Source organism: Caretta caretta, chromosome 1 (genome assembly GCF_965140235.1).
Source record: "Caretta caretta isolate rCarCar2 chromosome 1, rCarCar1.hap1, whole genome shotgun sequence".
Classification (NCBI taxonomy): Eukaryota; Metazoa; Chordata; order Testudines; family Cheloniidae; genus Caretta; species Caretta caretta.
The window spans coordinates 16920525-16940082 of record NC_134206.1 but is presented as its reverse complement, the minus strand read 5'-3'; the positions used below and the strand labels follow the sequence as shown (position 1 = coordinate 16940082).

At 46.5% G+C, this 19558-nt stretch overlaps 2 protein-coding genes across 6 annotated transcripts in view; both read left to right on the top strand.

Moving 5' to 3' along the window:
• The first annotated feature begins 2369 nt into the window (after positions 1-2369).
• Positions 2370-7204, top strand: KCTD14 (potassium channel tetramerization domain containing 14). Its single transcript, XM_048840791.2, has 2 exons — positions 2370-2771; positions 5721-7204. Exons 1-2 carry the CDS (start codon positions 2712-2714, stop codon positions 6390-6392), a joined length of 732 nt encoding a protein of 243 aa, XP_048696748.1. The 5' UTR covers positions 2370-2711; the 3' UTR covers positions 6393-7204.
• Positions 7205-13245: 6041 nt separating this feature from the next.
• INTS4 (integrator complex subunit 4) overlaps positions 13246-19558 on the top strand; it is a 60725-nt gene continuing 54412 nt past the window's right edge. For 2 of the 5 annotated variants that reach the window (XM_048840556.2, XM_048840565.2), the window contains exons 1-2: positions 13246-13403; positions 13848-14039. In XM_048840556.2, coding sequence (XP_048696513.1) covers positions 13350-13403; positions 13848-14039 — 246 coding nt within the window. In that variant the 5' untranslated portion in view covers positions 13246-13349. Of the gene's footprint in view, positions 13404-13844; positions 14040-18446; positions 18627-19558 lie in introns of those variants that run through there. The other 3 variants (XM_048840547.2, XM_048840594.2, XM_048840603.1) reach the window with 3 other exon arrangements.

Genomic DNA, 19558 nt, shown 5'->3' with positions numbered 1-19558 from the left:
CCAGCATAAAGCAGGGATAAGAGAATGGAGGCTGAGGCCCAGGAACTGTAACCCGTTCAAGAGGCTGGTCCACCAGAGGAAATAGCCTACTACTGCTACCACCTTTGCTTAAGTGGGGGAGATCTGTGCTGTGTTGTTGAAGGGCCTGTGTTCAGATCCTGAGGCGGCCATAAGCACCCCTGATTTTGGTTTTGGAAAATCCTATTGATGAGCTTTAACAAAGCTAACCTCTCCCCTCTTTATTTGCCATGCTCTAGTTCAGGGGTTTTCAACCTTTTTTTGGGGGGGCCCCTAACATGCTATAAAAATTTCATGCCCCACCTGTGCCACAACGTTTTCTGCATATCCAGTAGATTAAAAGCCAGGACCAGGGTTCGGGGGTAGCAAGCAGGGCAGTTGCCTACCAGGGCCCCACGCCACAGGGGGCCCCACAAAGCTAAGCTGCTCGGGCTTCGATTTCAGCCCCCGGTGGTGGGGCTCGGGCTTTGGCTTTCTGCCCTGGGCCCCAGCAAGTCTAACACCGGCCCCTCTCTGGTTTACTTTGATTGACCCCCTGAAATCTGCTCAAGGCCCTCCTGGGGCTCCCGGACTCCTGGTTGAGAACCACTGCTCTAGTTAAAAGTTTGCAAGGGTAGAGAGGTGAGGTTCCATCCATCCAATCCTGCAACTGCAGGAACAGAGGCTGGTGACTCCAGTAACAAAAACTCACTGTACAGAACGAACTTTGAATTTATATCAGTCAACAGCTTCAGGTTTACAAGTGAATTAAATCCAGGATGTTCGAAAGGCATAAGTGAGTTGTCCCCATGTAAGAATGGGATTTGCAAAAATCAGTGACCTAGAAAATTCAGACCTGCCAACCCTCACTGTTTTCCAGTGAGTCTTGATTGTTTATGTGTTAAGAGGCTCACACAACCTCCTACCTCCAAGGACGTCTCAGGTTTCACTGCACTCAGCTCTGTTAACTCTTTAGGCCTGGCAAGAGAAAATCCAAGCACCGCACTAAAAAGAATGCATAGTAACTCAGACATGGATTATTCGTGAGGATCTCTGGGGAGAAATGGTTACAGCTGTGCAGGAAGCTCTGAACATAACCTAACAGGATGTCACACTCGTCTGGTCTGGGTTGCATCATAAAGTCAAGACTTGGGCCAAGTTCACTGAAAGGTTCATTCAGGTGCATGAGTCATTCAGTGGAATCTTGGCCTAGCTTTGATCAAGCCTTGGCTGATGATGGGTTTAATTTCAAAAACTAGTGACACGAGTCAAATTCAAATCTCTTTCACTTTGTGCTGCAAGCTTCTTTCTGGATCAAACCTTAAAGCCTGGTTCTTGCCGGGGGAGAGGGATGCAAACCCACACAAAGCAAAACCAAAAAAGAGTTGGCATGAACATTTGCAAACTGACACAGTCCAGCTGTGGGAATGAGGTACAAAGAGAGAAAGACAGACAGACTAAGGAGAGGATATACTGGCCTCTGACGTAACAGGTGAACCTCAAAAAATCTGGAGCAGAGATGAGGCTGTATTGCAAGATTCTGCTATGGATCTGAATTTCAGCAACGTTTTTGGGTCAGGTCTTGGATTCAGCACTCTCCCTCCTTTTAGGGTGACCAGATAGCAAGTGGGAAAAATTGGGATACTTTTTTTTTCCAGAGGATAGAGGGCAAATAGTTGCATATAAAAGACAAAGTCCCTAATAGTAGGACAGTCCCGATAATAGCAGGAGATCTGGTCACCCTATCTCCTTTAGAGTTCCTGTTTATATTCACTCTTATTTGAACCTCTGTGGTTTAAAAATCTGGCTGGAAATCTCATTAGCATAGATTCCCCTCCCCTCCCCCCACGAGTTTTCTGGTGCTGCCTGACTCCAGATAGGCTGGCAATACCACAACCAAGGAATTTCTGGTACTTTCCACCTTTGATCCCAGGTGAATCCAGGTGTATGAAAAATGCGGTGAGGCGAGGATGTTAACCAAACGTTTGTGAACTATCAAAAAAGGTTCAGGGTTGAATGGAGCTTCCGCTCTGATCTTATTTTACCTGCACCAATTAATGAATGTCTGAGCACCCCAGAAAAACACAGGCACGTATGGGCATCTGAGTCTGGACACGTTGGCCAAAGCGCATGTGAACTATGGGCTGTAAGGTTCAGACTAACCCACGTACTGTGTCTTTAAACAGAGTGAGAAGGCCAAAGGGCAGGGACAGCAGGGAGTAACCAGTTCAGCCAGAGAGTTGTCACACATGGCAGTGCTCCCGGACAGGCTCTGTGCATTGGGAGGGATTGTCTGGGGTTTAGTCACTGCACTGTATCACAGGCGGATGCACTGGGCACTCAGCCCAGGTCCACCCTGCCCCTCACAAGGTGTTGTGTGCGACTTGCCAGAGGGCTGATGAATACACACTTCCGCTTACAGGCTCAGCCCCCCGCTCTGTCACACCTGTAAGCTGTCGCACAGCAGCACCTGAGCACACTTGCGCCCTTAGGACAGCAGCTGGGCTGGAGTCACATATAGGAGCCGAGAACAGACCTGAGCCACTGCACAGAAGCTGAGGGAGAATTAGAGAAGGGAGCCTGGAGCTATCCTGTACCCCTTGGCAGAGGCCGGGAGAGTCAGAGAGAAGCCCTGATCTGAGTGCCAAGCAGCAAGTTCCTCTTGTACCTCTGAGCCTCCCGCTCCCTTCCTTTGCCCTGCAGGCCTGGGGGAGATGAGCATTTCATCTGAGCACCGATCCCTGGGGAAACAAGTCACGAGCAGTCTACAAACGGTGAGGGGGCTTGGCAATCTTCTGCCTGGTGGGGGTCTCAGCAGTTTGGGGGTGGGAACAGCATCCTCCTTTGCCCCATTCTGGATGTTATGCTGCTTTTAGCCTGCTTGCCATTTCTGAGACGCAGGGGTCAGCCAGCACCCAGAGATATGACCCAGAGGTGACTGTATGAAAAGCCTTTAGTTCCAGTTTGATCACATTGTCCATTCTGAGCATAATGGTGCCTCCAACTTAGACTCAAGAGTTCTGGCAATGACACGGCCTGCACTCGGCAGTGATTTCTGCTCCTGAACTGAAGGGTTTAACTTGTATTTGTTGGAAAATTTAAAAAAAACAAAAACGCAAGCTTTTCTTGCTCGATGGGGTATTATATAGTTGACAATTGCAAGGAAGTTATCCTAGCATTTTAGATTTGCAGAACATTGACACCAGACCAGAATAGCAGGTTTGCTAATTCACGCTAATGTTAAGGACACCTAGGTCAGGTCTACACTAGGAAATTAGCTTGGTATACCTACATTGCTCAGAGTATGAAAAATCCACATCCTTGAGTGACACAGTTAAATCGACCTAACCCCTGGTGTGGACAGCGCTAAGTCAGCAGGAGAATTCACCTCTCGGGGAGGCAGAGTACCTACGTGCACAGCGTAGGTAGCCTCTTCACTGAAGTGCTACAGTGGCATAGCTGGAGTGTTTTAAGTGTAGACTTGCCCTTAGTGAGAGTCCCCAATAATAATACCCAGCTGGTATATAACGCTTGTCATCAGGAGATTTCCAAGTGCTTTACAAAGGAAGTCAGTATCACAATCCCCATTTTATAGATTAGGAAACTGAGGCACGGAGCTGGGACGTGACTTGTCCAAGGCCAACCAGCAGGCCAGTGGCAGAAGCAGGACTACAACCTAGGTCTCCTGAGTCCAAAGCCAATGCTCTAGCCACTAGACCACATTACCAAGGGTTACTAATTAGTGAGTTGTAAAACGTGTTCATTTCCTTTGACAGAGTAGTTTGCTGTTAGTCATTGATGACAACCCTTTGTAAAGGTTTCTGTAAAAAGAGCGAAGGCTCAGCAGTACAAGACCTCGCTTCCCAGCCCTGCTGTTTGATCTTTGCTGGGAAGTGGGGTGAAATTGCTAGTTTTCAGGTGGGACTTACTGAGTTTGTGGGCTAGTGTAAAAACATTAAGTGAGGTTCCACTATATAAGTATTGTTGGGTCTTGGTCTCCTTTTCCTGCACCTGGCATAGTCATTTACACCTCTGTCAGGTGGGTGAAAATAATTCCCAATTGGAATGACACCATTGTACACCCACTTTGCTTTGGTGTAAATGACTGTGCAAGGTGCAGGGCAATGGAGAATCAGGCCCTTTTTATTTCACTGTTCCTTGGACCTAAGCTTATATGTAACCTTCATGTTCCCCCTACATTTTCTGGCTACAGGCTCAATCCTGAGCACCTGGGCCCTGACCTAGCAAAGCACTTTAAGCTTGCAGTTAGTTCTGCTGGAGTTGATCCTTACATGATCAAGCCCTATGTGGACAAAAAAGAGCAGATGAGCTACAACAGGAAATCAGTTTTGTGCCTGATGCTTTCCCAGCAGCTAGGTGTGGTTGTAGCAGTTTAGAGCACATGACTTGCATTCCAGCAGTAATTGTGTTAGAGAACACAAACCTGCTTGGTTCCTGACTTTTAAATAAACAAGAAAACCATCCTTCCCCCCACACACGCTTTGCTGCACTGAGCACTGAATAAAGTGGCTCTGCAGAAGATGTCACTTTTTCATCACTCAGCCCTGGGGATATTGTGCTGCTGGAGGAGCCATCAGAAGTAACTAGTCTACACTGGCAACGCTAAAGGACTGCCACGGCAGCACTTTAACGTGGCGTGTGTGGTCACAGCGCAGCACCGGGAGAGAGCTCTCCCAGCGCTCTGAAAAAACCATCTCCCCGAGGGGCACGGCTCCCCGTGCTGGTGCACTGTCTACGCTGGTGCTTTACAGCGCGGAAATTTGCTGCGCTCAGGGTGTTTTTGCCGGTGTAGACCAGGCCTAAGATTGTGACCTCTCTGGGCATTCAAGGATCCCATGGCATTTTTCACAAAAGTGATGACATTATGGCCTGCAGAAATTCAAATTTGAGTAAGTTCCCCTGTAGTGTTAGGTTGCCATATTCTTCTTCACTTCATGGCCTAAACGCTATGGGAAAGGTTTAGGCTGCCTTGATAAACAGCTGTTATCTTCCACCCCAGAAACGGCGGCATTTCAGTGGTGCATGATCAGCTAATCTGGTCCAGTTTTGGGATTTATAACAATGCCCCAAAATAGGTAAAACTAATTTGGGGTTTTGTTACTAAAATTTCACACAGCTCTTGTCCCAGCTCTTAAGGGAAAACCCAAATTAAGGGGAGAGGAAAATAAAACTTTAGTTATTAATACTGTAACAAATCCTTGGTTGTCCTCATGCTTGTTGCTATCACCTCAATGAAACTTCACAATAGCAGGGAGCGACCTCAGCACTTTCTGTTCCCAAGGCATAGGCCTCTATCACGTGAGCTAATGGGAAATGCAAAGAGACAGAATGGTCCAGCAGTTAGGGCACTCATCTGAAATCCAAGTTCAAGTCCCTGTGTGACCTTGGCCAAGTCACTTACTCTCTCTGTGCCTCAGCTTCCTAACTCTAAAATGAGGATAATGGCACTTCCCTACCTCACAGGGGTGTTGTGTGGAGAAATCCATTACAGAATGTGAGCTGCTTAGATATTATGGCAATGGGAATCATATAAGTATCTTAGACAGACTCTTGCTTAGCTATTAGCAGGATATGAACTCAGATGCAGAGGTGAGCAGTTCTGAGCCCATCCACTCGGGGGCAGTGACACACTAGCCAGTTAATTCCAATTCCCCACTGCTCTGACATGTAATGGGTGTGGTATTTTCCCACTGTGATTGCAGCTGTCACCGATCGTGGAGTTAAACATTGGCGGGGAGGTGTACACAACAACACTAAGCACCCTGAAGAAACACCCTGGCTCCAAGCTGGCAGAGATGTTTACTGGCCAGCCCAAGCTTAGGACTGACTCAGAGGGGAGGTTCTTCATTGACAGGCCAGGCACCTATTTTAAGTACATCTTGGAATACCTCCGCAGTAACCAGGTGCCCACCCAGTGCATCCAGGATGTGTATAAAGAGGCATTGTTCTATGACATTGAGCCTCTGGTCAAGCAGCTGGAGGACTCCCCTCAGATTTTTGGGGAGGTGGTGGCAAGGAAGCAGTTTCTGGCCCACGTGCCCAACTACAACGAGAACATTGAGCTGATGATTCGCATTGCCAGGGCGGAGGCGGTAGCCTCCCGCCAGTCCAGCGTCACAGTGTGTGTGGTCAGGACCGAGGAGGATGCAGCCAAGTGTCATGACACCCTGAACAGCTTGGACATGGATAAGAAATCTGTGGTGAAGTTTGGCCCTTGGAAGGCAACGCCGAGCATTTCTGACCTGTTGGATTGCATTAAAATGGACATTGAAGCCAAAGGATACAAGATTTCCTTCCAGCCCCACGTCACGGAGAAAGGCTTCCGGATCAAATCCTACGTCTTCTTCTACAAATTTCTGTTCACCTGGTGGTAGCAAAAGGGAAGGGTTGGCAGTGATTTTTAAATGGCTATTAAAATAAATAGACTTCTGTTGTTTAAATATAGAAAATCTCTCAGAGATCAGATTCTGGAATCTGGCCAAACTGCGCACCTCACAAGTTGAGATGTGTGTGCAACGGGAGTGTAAATCCTCCCCGCCCCCATGCTATTCCAAAACTGAGTCTATCGTGTACAGGCCTGGTCTTCCAGTGTAAGTCAGAGCAGCCTTAGACTGATTGCTAACAGCCCCAAGGGGCTGAAACCACATTCAGGGGACCAGAGCAGTAGAGGGTGTCATTCTCTTTACTCTGACCTCATTCTGTGTAAACAGCCAGAGCTGCGGGTAGTGTAGTCTCTACACCACCTCTGGGGCAATCGTCCTGGGACTGAGTTAACCCGTTTTACAGCCAGAAACAGCTGTCAGTGCAGTGCAAAGTAGCCACATTGGAGGATCTGGTACAGAATTTTTACTGTTGCTACACATATACAATAATAGGCAGAACGAACTTTGCTTGGCTTCCAGATCCCAGGTCATGTTTGCAGTACTGGGGGGAAATCATCTTTGTAAAAAGAAAAGGAGGACTTGTGGCACCTTAGAGACGAACCAATTTATTTGAGCATAAGCTTTCGTGAGCTACAGCTCACTTCAGATGCATACTGTGGAAAGTGTAGAAAATCTTTTTATATACACACAAAGCATGAAAAAATACCTCCTCCCACCCCACTCTCCTGCTGGTAATAGCTTATCTAAAGTGATCACTCTCCTTACAATGTGTATGATAATCAAGTTGGGCCATTTCCAGCACAAATCCAGGTTTTCTCACCCCCCGCCCCTCCCCCCACAAACCCACTCTCCTGCTGGTAATAGCTTATCCAAAGTGATAAGCTTTGTGTATGATAATCAAGGTGGGCCATTTCCAGCACAAATCCAGGGTTTAACAAGAACGTCTGAGGGGGGGGGGTAGGAAAAAACAAGGGGAAATAGGTTACCTTGCATAATGACTTAGCCACTCCCAGTCTCTATTCAAGCCGAAGTTAATTGTATCCAATTTGCAAATGAATGCCAATTCAACAGTTTCTCGCTGGAGTCTGGATTTGAAGTTTTTTTGTTGTAATACAACTTTCATGTCTGTAATCGCGTGACCAGAGAGATTGAAGTGTTCTCTGACTGGTTTATGAATGTTATAATTCTTGACATCTGTTTTGTGTCCATTTATTCTTTTACGTAGAGACTGTCCAGTTTGACCAATGTACATGGCAGAGGGGCATTGCTGGCACATGATGGCATATATCACATTGGTGGATGTGCAGGTGAACAAGCCTCTGATAGTGTGGCTGATGTTATTAGGCCCTGTGATGGTGTCCCCTGAATAGATACGTGGGCACAGTTGGCAACGGGCTTTGTTGCAAGGATAGGTTCCTGGGTTAGTGCTTCTGTTGTGCTGTATGTGGTTGCTGGTGAGTATTTGCTTCAGGTTGGGGGGTTGTCTGTAGGCAAGGACTGGCCTGTCTCCCAAGATTTGTGAGAGTGTTGGGTCATCCCTCAGGATAGGTTGTAGATCCTTAATAATGCGTTGAAGGGGTTTTAGTTGGGGGCTGAAGGTGACGGCTAGTGGCGTTCTGTTATTTTCTTTTTTAGGCCTGTCCTGTAGTAGGTGACTTCTGGGAACTCTTCTGGCTCTATCAATCTGTTTCTTCACTTCCGCAGGTGGGTATTGTAGTTGTAAGAATGCTTGATAGAGATCTTGTAGGTGTTTGTCTCTGTCTGAGGGGTTGGAGCAAATGCGGTTGTATCGCAGAGCTTGGCTGTAGACGATGGATCGTGTGGTGTGGTCAGGGTGAAAGCTGGAGGCATGTAAGTAGGAATAGCGGTCAGTAGGTTTCCAGTATAGGGTGGTGTTTATGTGACCATCGTTTATTAGCACTGTAGCGTCCAGGAAGTGGATCTCTTGTGTGGACTGGACCAGGCTGAGGTTGAGCATAAGCTTTCGTGAGCTACAGCTCACTTCATCAGATGCATACTGTGGAAAGTGTAGAAGATCTTTTTATATACACACAAAGCATGAAAAAATACCTCCTCCCACCCCACTCTCCTGCTGGTAATAGCTTATCTAACGTGATCACTCTCCTTACAATGTGTATGATAATCAAGTTGGGCCATTTCCAGCACAAATCCAGGTTTTCTCACCCCCCACTTTAGATAAGCTATTACCAGCAAGAGAGTGGGTTGGGAGGAGGTATTTTTTCATGCTTTATGTGTATAAAAAGATCTTCTACACTTTCCACAGTATGCATCCGATGAAGTGAGCTGTAGCTCACGAAAGCTTATGCTCAAATAAATTGGTTAGTCTCTAAGGTGCCACAAGTACTCCTTTTCTTTTTGCGAATACAGACTAACATGGCTGTTACTCTGAAACCCATCTTTGTAAAGCAGCAAATCAGGTCTGGAAGTGTCATTGAGAGAGGAATAAATATGGGAGTACACCAAGTCCTTAGTCTGAATATAGCTTCACTCTTAAGGGTACTTCTGCTCTTGGAGCTAGGGACGGGGTGTGTGATTCCCAGCTCGAGGAGAATACCCATGCCAGCTCTGATTGAACTAGCATGCTCAAAGTACAATGTAGTGAGAGTGGCAGAAGGGGCTAACTGCCCTGAGGACATGCCCCTCTGAGGCCCTAGAAACATTCTCAGGGCGGCTAACCCATCCCGCAGCTTGCCCTGCCATGGCTACCGTCTGTTTTTGGTGGACTAGCTCAGTGGGAGTTCACACAGGTATGACTCCTCGAGGGGGGAATCACACAGCCCCAGCTGCCAGGGCAGACATACTCACTGGTCTCTCAGCTACATCTGCGTATGATCAATTATATGACTTCAGTTGAAGGAGTTATATAAGCACATGCAACTCAGTGACTGATGGTGAACTTTGGGGCAAGTGGGGCATAGCAAAAACCCCCAGGGCTCCCCCACATCACAATGCTCCCCTTCCCTGACTTAGTCCCAGAACTCTGGGTGCTCTTCTCTTCCCCGTCATTCCCACCTTGCTTAGCCCTGGCCTCTTAAGTCTCCTCCCTGCTCCCTCCCTTCACCTGAATTCCTCCTTACTCCCCCAGCCACACTTCCCCATTAGTCCCAAGCCCCTGAGGCTTCTTCACCTCCTAGGCCTGGAGTGACTGACAAGATTTACCCACTCACCAGAGTGGATCTTCTCCTGAGCCTCTTGCCTTTCTTCTTGATTTTCTGGGGCCTCCCACAGCTCCTTGTCAAATTCTCCTGCCGCTTCTCCTCTCCAACAGACTGTGCAGTCAAGATCTGAGAGGAAGCAAGTGGTGGGGATTTTGAGTGGGGTTTGTGGTGCTGAATTCACTGCCCTTCTCTGAATAACTGCAGAGTGCTCTGAAGCCTTTGGTGGGGGTGGGGCAGCGCCCTGACGCCCTCTATACATGAGCTGCCACTGAACCCACTGGCAGCTGCGCTCGCTCATGCCAAGGCAAAATTTGGCCCTCTGCTGAGAAAACCAATGCTCTAGGACAGTGGTTCTTAACCTGGTCCATACCAGGACCTTGTGTTAAAACAGATAAGGTTTCAGGACCCCTACCTCTCCTCTAGCTGTAAAGAAAAAGGGTGTCAATGCCCAGGTTGACAACCCATTCTCTAGCAAATATTAATTATTATTATTATTATTATTTGTATTGTGGTAGCACTAGGAGCCCCAGTCATGAACCAGGTCCCCATTGAGCTAGGTGTTATACAAACACAGACCAAAAAGATGGTGTCTGCCCCAAAGGTTTTCCAGTTTAAGTTGAAGGTGTTCTACTTCTTAATGCAGCAGTGTTTAGCTATTTTTTGTGCCATCAGTTACATCTCTTTGAGTGCTACCAATGAATATATGCATCAGGAGACATAATGAAACCCCACAATGATTATTAGATGGAAGAGTCTCATAAGGTACTTCCAATAGTACAAACTACAGCCCAGTTCCTACAGTCGCTACTAAAGCAAAACTCCCTTCAACTTCCGTAAAATTTTGCCTGAGTAGGGGGTGCTGGATTGGGTCCTCTATTGTTTTTTAAAACCTTAATATTCACAAATTTATTTTTTATTTATTTTTATACTCAAGACAGCTGATGATTTTCAATTATTTACTACTCCAGGGATATCTGAAAATCATATTGGTTATTCTAGATCATGGTTATGTTTACTTTTGCTCTTGAAATATGGGTTGCCTCCTATAAAGGACAATATGTGTTTTGGGATACTAATTAAATACACTTTTAAAAGCCTCTTTGCATAGTATAAATTTACCTTCTTTATTATCCCCTTAAAAACCCACAAAGCTTTCCTTATACACTACTGGGTTAGAATCTATCTTCATGAAATGTAGTATAAAAGGCCTACATCCTGGTTATTGCTCTTCCAGTGGTGTAAATCAGGACTGACTTCATTGAAGTCAGTGCAGTTACACTGTGTAAAACTGGTGTAAGTGTGAGAAGCTTCAGCCCCCTAAAATTCTGAAGGCTTGGGCAAGATTTTTAAAAGTGACTAATGATTTTGTGTGCCCAAAATCACTTAAAGGGGCCTGATTCTCAGAAAGTGCTGAGCACCCACTATCACTGGTCACTTTTGAAAATTTCTGCCCTGATCCACTATGCTCTGCCTTATGCATTTAGTTCTCGGGGAGTTCCGTACCCAAGGCCTGTTCCAATGCCCATTGAAATAACAGCCTCCCTTGACTTCAATGGTCAAAGAACCCGATCCTGAGATGTACCACCCTCCTTCAACTCCCACTGTAGTCAATGGGAGTTGAGGGCACTCAACCCTTCTCTGGTTCTGGTTCTAGCTCAGTGCTAGTAAAACGTTTGCAAACCAAAGCCAAAAGCACATGAAACATACTCAGTTTGGGGTCTGATTACAAACTTAAAACACAGCTCAGGTTGGGGGATAACACATCCCAAACACAGAATTAAAACTGCTTTTTGGGGGGAAAAATTATTTCTAGACATTATTGGGCCAAATTCACATATCACTGGTGCAACTCTACTGACTTCAGTGGGTTCACACAGGAATGACTAGTGTATAGAAATCTAATCTCTTCAAAGAAAGAGAGAGAGATATGAGCCTGAATCAACCTCTCAGAACTGAACACCTCCAAACTTTGTGGAAGAAATGGGTTCAGAATCCGTACTCAGATCCAGAACTAATGTCTGACCCCTATTTCTTTGGGAGGCAGGGGACTTGAAGTCTGGGTCCCTTTTTAGTTCTTGTATTCACAAAAGGCTACAGTTAAAGATATTGAACTTCAATGGGAAGCTTTTTCCACCCCCTCCTGACTTCAGCAAAACCAAATGCATCCCCATGACATTTTGCATGCCACATCTCAGACCAGGACAGAATTTTTCTGGAAAGTTTGGGTCACTTTATATAACTTCAAATCTTTCCGTTTGGGGGAAAAAAAGGTAAACTCCAGATAGTTAAGTATGTCTAATTGCTGCCTGAACCTTTGCAGATGGGCAAGGCCAGGACAGCTCAAGCAAATATGTTTCACCCTTATTTACCTAACCTACATCAAATACTTAAGAAACACAATTAAAGATAGTTCTCCTGCCACAGTACAATAGTAAATCTCATAGACTGCTATCCTAGAATTTGAAAGGCATATTGTATAAAGAAATCAGTAAAACCAGTCTTGGCATGAAGCAAGGCAGTTTTTTATATATTTTAACATTTTTAACTGCACCTTCTGGCTACTCTCAGAGTACATTTGCAGGTACTTATGAAAACATGTTATTGAGAACAATAACAGGAGTGAATTTCCCTTCTATATCACTAAATTGAACTGAAATACTCTCCCCACAGAGAAATTCAGCCTGGAAATAAGGCTTACATTTTTAATAGTAAAAACAACTAGGAGTCCTTGTGGCACCTTGTTGTTTTTGCTGATACTGACTAACACGGCTACCCCTCTGAAACCGGTCATTTTTAATAGTAAGCATAATCAGCAACTGGAATAATTTCTCAAAGGTTGTGGTGGATCCTCCATCATTGGCAAAGTTTAAATCACAATTGGATGTTTTTTCTAAAAGATCTGCTCAATTCAAACAGGAATTATTTGTGGGACGTCCTACACCCTGTGTTACACAGGAGGTCAGATCAGATGATCACAATGGTCCTTTCTGGCCTTGGAATCTATGACTCTGTGACAGAGGTCCCCAAACTGTGGGGTGTAACCCCCTGGGGGGCAGCAGAGGAACACTTGGGGGTGGTGCGAAAGCTGGGCTAGTGCTCACCTTCGCTGAGCTGGAGTCACCACTTCCCCGGCCCCTGCTGATTCAGCCCTGCTGGGGTCGCTTTGTTTTTCCTGGGGCTCACGCTTCCGAGCAGTGTGAGTCGCATCCAGCCGCGTGTGTGAGCCGCACGTGGCCGTGCTGGGACTGGCACCCGGCTCTCCTGGCTCCCGGCCCAGTGCTTTAGCCCAGGGACTGTGCACCCTCCCACTAGCAGGGTGGCTTTCCTAGCTCCAGGCACTCCCAGTGAAGGGCAGCCCCCGGGCTGGGGCCAGCTCAGGGCACCGCCTCCTGGTGCTGGCCTGAGCCTGCCCCACTGACTTAAGGCCACTGTAACCCCGAGGAGTCTGGCGGCACCTTAAGGACGAACAGATTTATTTGGGCACAAGCTTTCTTGGGTGAAAAACCCACTTCTTCAGATGCACCCACCAAGGCCACTGGAGGAGCTCCAGCCCCACACAGGCCTCTCCCCAGCCTGAGAGTCCCTGGCCATAGAGAGGAGACCTCCAGGTGTCTAGGAAGGACAGTTTCCCTTCCCCGTCATCTTCAGCATCTCTATGGTTTCGTTTCCGGGTGAGGGGGAAGGAGAAGGAGGGCACGGCACGGCACGGCGGCGGAGGCGGCTCACGCCCTGCTGAAGGCGAACGGCGGCGGGGGTGGCGGGGCTCAGCATGGCGGCGCACCTGAAGAAGCGGGTGTATGAGGAGTTCACTAAGGTCGTCCAGGTAAAGGGCGAAGTCTGGAGCACGGAAGGGGGACTCCTCGGGGGAGGGGGCCGGGCCCCTGCCCGAGCAGGGCGACTCCTGGGCGGCCTGGGGTTGCAGGAAAGCCCGCTGGAAGCCTGAGGCCTAGCACTTTGAAGGGCCTCCCGGTCCCAACCCTGGATCCGGGAGAGGCCTCAGGGCCCGCAGGTGGCTACTGCTCCCCTGGAGCCTCTCTTGCTGGGAGGGCCGCACAGGGGAGCCGGGCAGCTGCCAGCCCCGCCGGGGACCCCTTCGGGGTGTGGGTGTGTGTGTGTGGGGGGGGTCCCCCCGTGAGGGCCCAAGGGACCCCTCCAAGCGGTGGGCCTACTGGCAAAGGGCGGCGGGGGCTGGGGTTAGCCGCACAGACCCGGCGGCTCCCCGCTGTTCTGGCGTCCCGCCTCACGCCGTGTCATGGCTCCGCAGCAGCAGCACGAAGAGATCTCCGCCAAGAAGCTGCGGCTGACCAAGCCCAGTAAATCGGCGGCGCTCCACGTAGATCTGTGTAAGGCCACTTCGCCGGCAGATGCTCTGCAGTATCTGCTTCAGTTTGCCAGGAAACCAGTGGAGGCGGAAAGCGTGGAAGGAGTTGTCAGGATCTTGCTGGAGCATTACTACAAGGTAGGGAAATAGGGTCTGGGGAGCAACCTGCATGACACGCGAAGCAGCAGGAAGTGGAAGCCCATTTGTACGGTTATATTTCCTGACATGGCTCTTGTTGGAGGGATGTGTGGCTCACGCATTTGAAGATAGCATGTGGAGTCCCTAAGAGGACACAGGGTTTTGGAGCGAACTTCCCCAGGCTGGGTTGACAGACTTGGGTTAGCCGGGCTCCTGCTAATAAAATAACTGTATAGATAGTGCTTTGAAGTTGCTGCTTGGGATCTGAAGTGTAGGGAGGTGGATGAACTTTAGAGCACCCTTGGTACTACTGTGTCCCATTGATTCTCATCAATCCACCAAGTTTCTATGATGCCTATTATATCAATATCCTCATTTAGTACCAAAAAGAGAAGGAGTACTTGTGGCACCTTAGAGACTAACCAATTTATTTGAGCATAAGCTTTCAAGAGCTGAGCTGTAGCTCAAGAAAGCTTATGCTCAAATAAATTGGTTAGTCTCTAAGGTGCCACAAGTACTCCTTTTCTTTTTGCGAATACAGACTAACACGGCTGTTACTCTGAAACCTGTCATTTAATACCAGGCACTCAAGTTCACACACACACCTTAGTATTTAAACTTCTTGTGTTGGTATAAAGAAAAGGAGTACTTGTGGCACTTTAGAGACTAACAAATTTATTTGAGCCTAAGTTTTCGTGAGCTACAGCTCACTTCATCGGACGCATTCAGTGGAAAATACAGTGGGGAGATTTATATACACAGAGAACATGAAACGATGGGTGTTATCCTACACACTGTAAGGAGAGTGATCAGGTAAGGTGAGCTGTTACCAGCAGGAGAGCGGGGCGGGGGTGGGGAGAAAACCTGTTTTAGTGACAATCAAGGTGGGCCATTTCCAGCAGTTGACAAGAACGTCTGAGGAACAGTGAGGAGGCGGGGGGAATAAACATGAGGAAAGTTTTACATTGTGTAATGACCAATCCACTCTCAGTCTCTATTTGCAAATTAATTCCAATTCAGCAGTCTCTCGTTGGAGTCCGTTTTTGAAGTCTTTTTGTTGTAATATTGAAACTTTTAGGTCTGTAATCAAGTGATCAGAGAGATTGAAGTGTTCTCTGACTGGTTTCTGAATGTTATAATTCTTGACATCTGATTTGTGTCCATTTATTCTTTTACCTAATCACACCAGCCACACTATCAGAGGCTCGTTCACCTGCACATCTACCAATGTGATATATGCCATCATGTGCCAGCAATGCCCCTCTGCCATGTACATTGGTCAAACTGGACAGTCTCTACGTAAAAGAATAAATGGACACAAATCAGATGTCCCGTCCCGCCCCCCGCTCTCCTGCTGGTATTAGCTCATCTTAAGTGATCACTCTCCTTACAACGTGTATGATAACACCCATGTTCTCTGTGTATATGAATCTCCCCACTGTATTTTCCACTGAATGCATCCAATGAAGTGAGCTGTAGCTCACGAAAGCATATGCTCAAATAAATTTTAGTCTCTAAGGTGCCACAAGTACTCCTTTCCTTTTTGCGAATACAGATTAACACGGCTGCTACTCTGAAACCTGTGTTTGTATACAAGCACTTATAAAATCTGTCAATATTTAGTTGTCTGCCTTCACGTGATGTAACTGAATGGAACTCTCTTTCATTTGACTGTTTCTCTTTAGTTCTTATCTGTACTCTATCAACTTCTATCCTCTTCTCCTTACTAAGATTATAGAGTATCCCTTTTAATCCTCCCCAATGGATGTGGTTGTCCAAACCGTGTTTTTCCTCTGCACCTGTTGACTTTCCCCTAGCCCTTGGTTTAAAAACCACTCTACTACCTCTTTAATTTTATATGCCAGCAGTCTGGTTCTGTTTTGGTTTAGGTGGAGCCCATCCCTCCTGTATAGGTTCTTCCTTTCCCAAAAGTTTCCCCATTCCTAATAAATGGAATCTTTCCTCCAAACACCATCAGCTCATCCACACATTGAGACCCTGCAGTTTTTCCTGTCTAACTGGCCTGTGCGTGTAACTAGAAGCATTTCAGAGAATGCTACCATTGAGGTTCTGGACTTTAATCTATTACTTAGCAGCCTAAACTTGGCCTCCAGGACCTCTCACCTCCCTTCCCCCATGCCATGGGTACCTACATGTACCACGACCGTTGGCTCCTCCCCAGCATTGCACATAAGTCACTCTGTCTATGTCTCGAGAGGTCCGCAACCTTCGCACCTGGCAGGCAATTCACCGTGCAGTTCTTTCAGTCATCACAAACGCAACTATCGGTATTTCTAATAATCAAATCCCCCCCATTACTATTACCTGTCGCTTCCCAATAACAGGGGTCCCCTCTCCCAGAGTGCTATCTTCAGTGAGCGAGGATGCCGTTACATCATCTGGAAGGAAGGTTCCAACTATGGGATTGTTTCTGTCTGCTCTAGATTGATGATCTCCTTCCCTGAGACTTTCCTCCTCCTCCTCAGTGGCACAGAGGTTGTTTGAATGGGAGTGGGATCTCTCTCTATTGTGTCCTGGAAGTCTTGTCTAGATTCCTCTTTGTCTCCTTTAGCTCCTCCAGTTCAGCCACTCTGGTCTCAAGACCCTGTACTCTGTATCTGAGGGCCATGAGCTGCTTGCACCAAATGCATATGCATTCCACCTGCCCACAAGGCAGGTACTCATACATGATGTATTCAGTGCAGTAAACTGGATAGCCCCCACTCTGTTACTGGACTTCTGGCTGCATTGTTTGTATGGTTTCTGGGGGGTTTTGTGTGTGTGGTTTTTTGGAAGGGTTGGGTGGGGAGAGAGTGTTTATTGGCCTAAATTTAGAGAATTTGTTAGGTGTATTTGGCTCTCCATGCTTGCTCTCTAAACTCCCATGCAAAAGCCTCCTGTTTGCTAGCTCCTCTGGTCACTTATAAGCTGGCTTTTTAAACCCCTGGTCTCTGCGTTAGCCCCACTCCTTTGTCAGGGCATCCTAAAGGGATTAGGGATGAAAGGATGGCAGGCTAGAGCCTTGTTAGGAAGTTCTCAGCTTGGCCTAGCAGGCAGCTAGGCTCAGCACAGAGCCCCCCAAACACACCACCTTATAAACTTCAATGAATCAGGCACACAGCAAGCAAACATGCACACAACGACAGACAACAAACTCACCCCAAGGTTCACGTAGTTGCTCCTCCTTCACCTGGAGAACTCCCTTGTAAAACTCTCCTGTTTGCTGCTCCTTTGGGCTGCTCGGTGTCCTATGTGAAAAGAGTTGGTGGTCTAAGCCACTGGTTCTCAACCAGGGGTACGCAGAAGTCTTCCAGGGTTACACCAACTCATCTAGATATTTGCCTAGCTTTACAGCTGGCTACATAAGCCCTAGTGAAGTCAGTACAAACTACAATTTCATACAGACAATGACTTGTTTATACTGCTCTATATACTATACACTGAAATGTAAGTACAATATTTATACGGCAATTGATTTTTTTTAAATTATATGAATAATTTGAAATGAGAAAGTCAGCAATTTTTAAGTAATAGCATGCTGTGACACTTTTTTTTATTTTTATGTCTGATTTTGTAAGCAAGTGGTTTTTAAGTGAGGTGAAATTTGCGGTACGCAAGACAAATCAAACTCCTGAAAGAAGTACAGTAGTCTGGAAAGTTTGAGAGCCACTGATCTAAGCCCCATAAAACCATCATCCCAGTTTTGTGGTTAATTAGCACTCTGGTTGGCAATTTCAGCAGACAGGCCAAGGAGCAAGTTGGCATGCAGGATGAACTACAGCAGAACCCTGTTTATCTGATCTAATTGGAACCGGGCCCAGATCGGATAATCCAATATTCGGATAATCCGGAGAATGGGAAGGTGCGAGGCTGCAGCACCGTCTAGTGGCCACAGATGAGATTGCTTACTTCTGGACCTGTGTGCGCTGGTTGTTCAGTTAATATGGAGAGCTGGATAACAGAGGGTCGGATAAACGGGGGTCTACTGTATGTTGTTTCTGCAGATTGTCCCTAAGGGTAGAGCCCTGTGCGGGTACAAAATTGGTATCTGTATCCAATCCGCAAACATGGTCTGTGGATATAAAGTGGATATCTGCAGATTTGCAGGGCTTTAGCTGTAAAATAGGATCCGCATCCATCCGCAAACATGGTCTGCAGATATCCGCAAGTTCACGGGACTCTACTTAAGGGTCATGGTTGTGTCATACAAGCAGGGCAGTGTGCAGGAAGCCTGTAAAGCTGCTCTGTTGCCCCGCTGTACCTGGTCTGTGGACATTTTAGTTTAGACTCTCTAGGCTGTCAGTTTGATCCATGTCACCAGCTCTCAGATAACTAATAAATGAATAATGAAACAATGTATACTTTTTTGGCATCTAGGTAATAGTCCTCCCCTTAATCCTCTTCCAGGTCTGTTCTATACATCCAGACCTCATTGTGAATAATAGATCTGCACTGCACACTGAAACTTTGCTTCTGAACATCCTCATGATGGTTCTCTTTTTAAGTAATCATTACTTCCCCTGTTGATGAAGTCACAAGGGGAATTGCTTTGGTCATTTTCAGCCAACTAACCTGATATCTGCCAAGGTATGAAATTCAGAACAATTCTTCTGAGATTTAATTTTGTGAATCCCATCCTGTTTTATCAAATTATGTGGGAGTTCCCTGTTATAATGGCTGTTACTCCCTTTCCAAAGTGCTTGGTTGAAGACTATTTCTTGCCCTCTTTTTGTGTATGTGCACAAGCTGAGAGTTAGCTTGTTCCTACAGTGTCCTCAAAAACATTAGCAATCGTACCAAGGTGGTAACTGCTTCATGAATACTTAGGTGGTTAATCTCAACATGCTTTTTTCTGTATTCTCTTACATTTTATCTTTGAGTTCAATATGGGATAGACTCAATCTAAGATTTTTAAGACATATAGATTTATTTCTACACTTTTCCTGCATTGCCATGCCAATTGAGACTATTTGGTGGCTTTCTCCTTACTCTTCACTAAAATCTTGATGGAAACTTCTTTTCCAAATATGACTTTCCAACAAACTGAAGGACTACGTAACATAAGAAACCTAACGTATCCTGGCCATGTCCCAGAAAAGCCGTTGGGACAGATTTCCCATAATGTGAATTTCTTTTGCTCATCTCTCAGAGGCAACAATTGCATGAAAATATGTCTGGGAAGAATAATTATCATTCTTTAGAATAGGGTTGGATATCATACTTCAGGGGTCTTACCCATGCATTGTCCAACTGAGGGTCATACTTCAACTTGATAGGAGCCACAAGGCAACATCTAATTATAATTGGACAACAAAAAGACAGAGATGAAATTCTGTGAAGACAATACAAGATAACATACATGGTTAAATCTACATATAAGCCTCATATTTCAAGTGCTCCACTGCCACAATTGGGGCCAGATTTTCAAAAGTGTTCAGACCCAACAGCTTTCATTGTGATTTTCTGGCCAGATTTTCCAAAGAGCTGAGTGCCCAACATGCTGTGCTCTTCTGAGAATC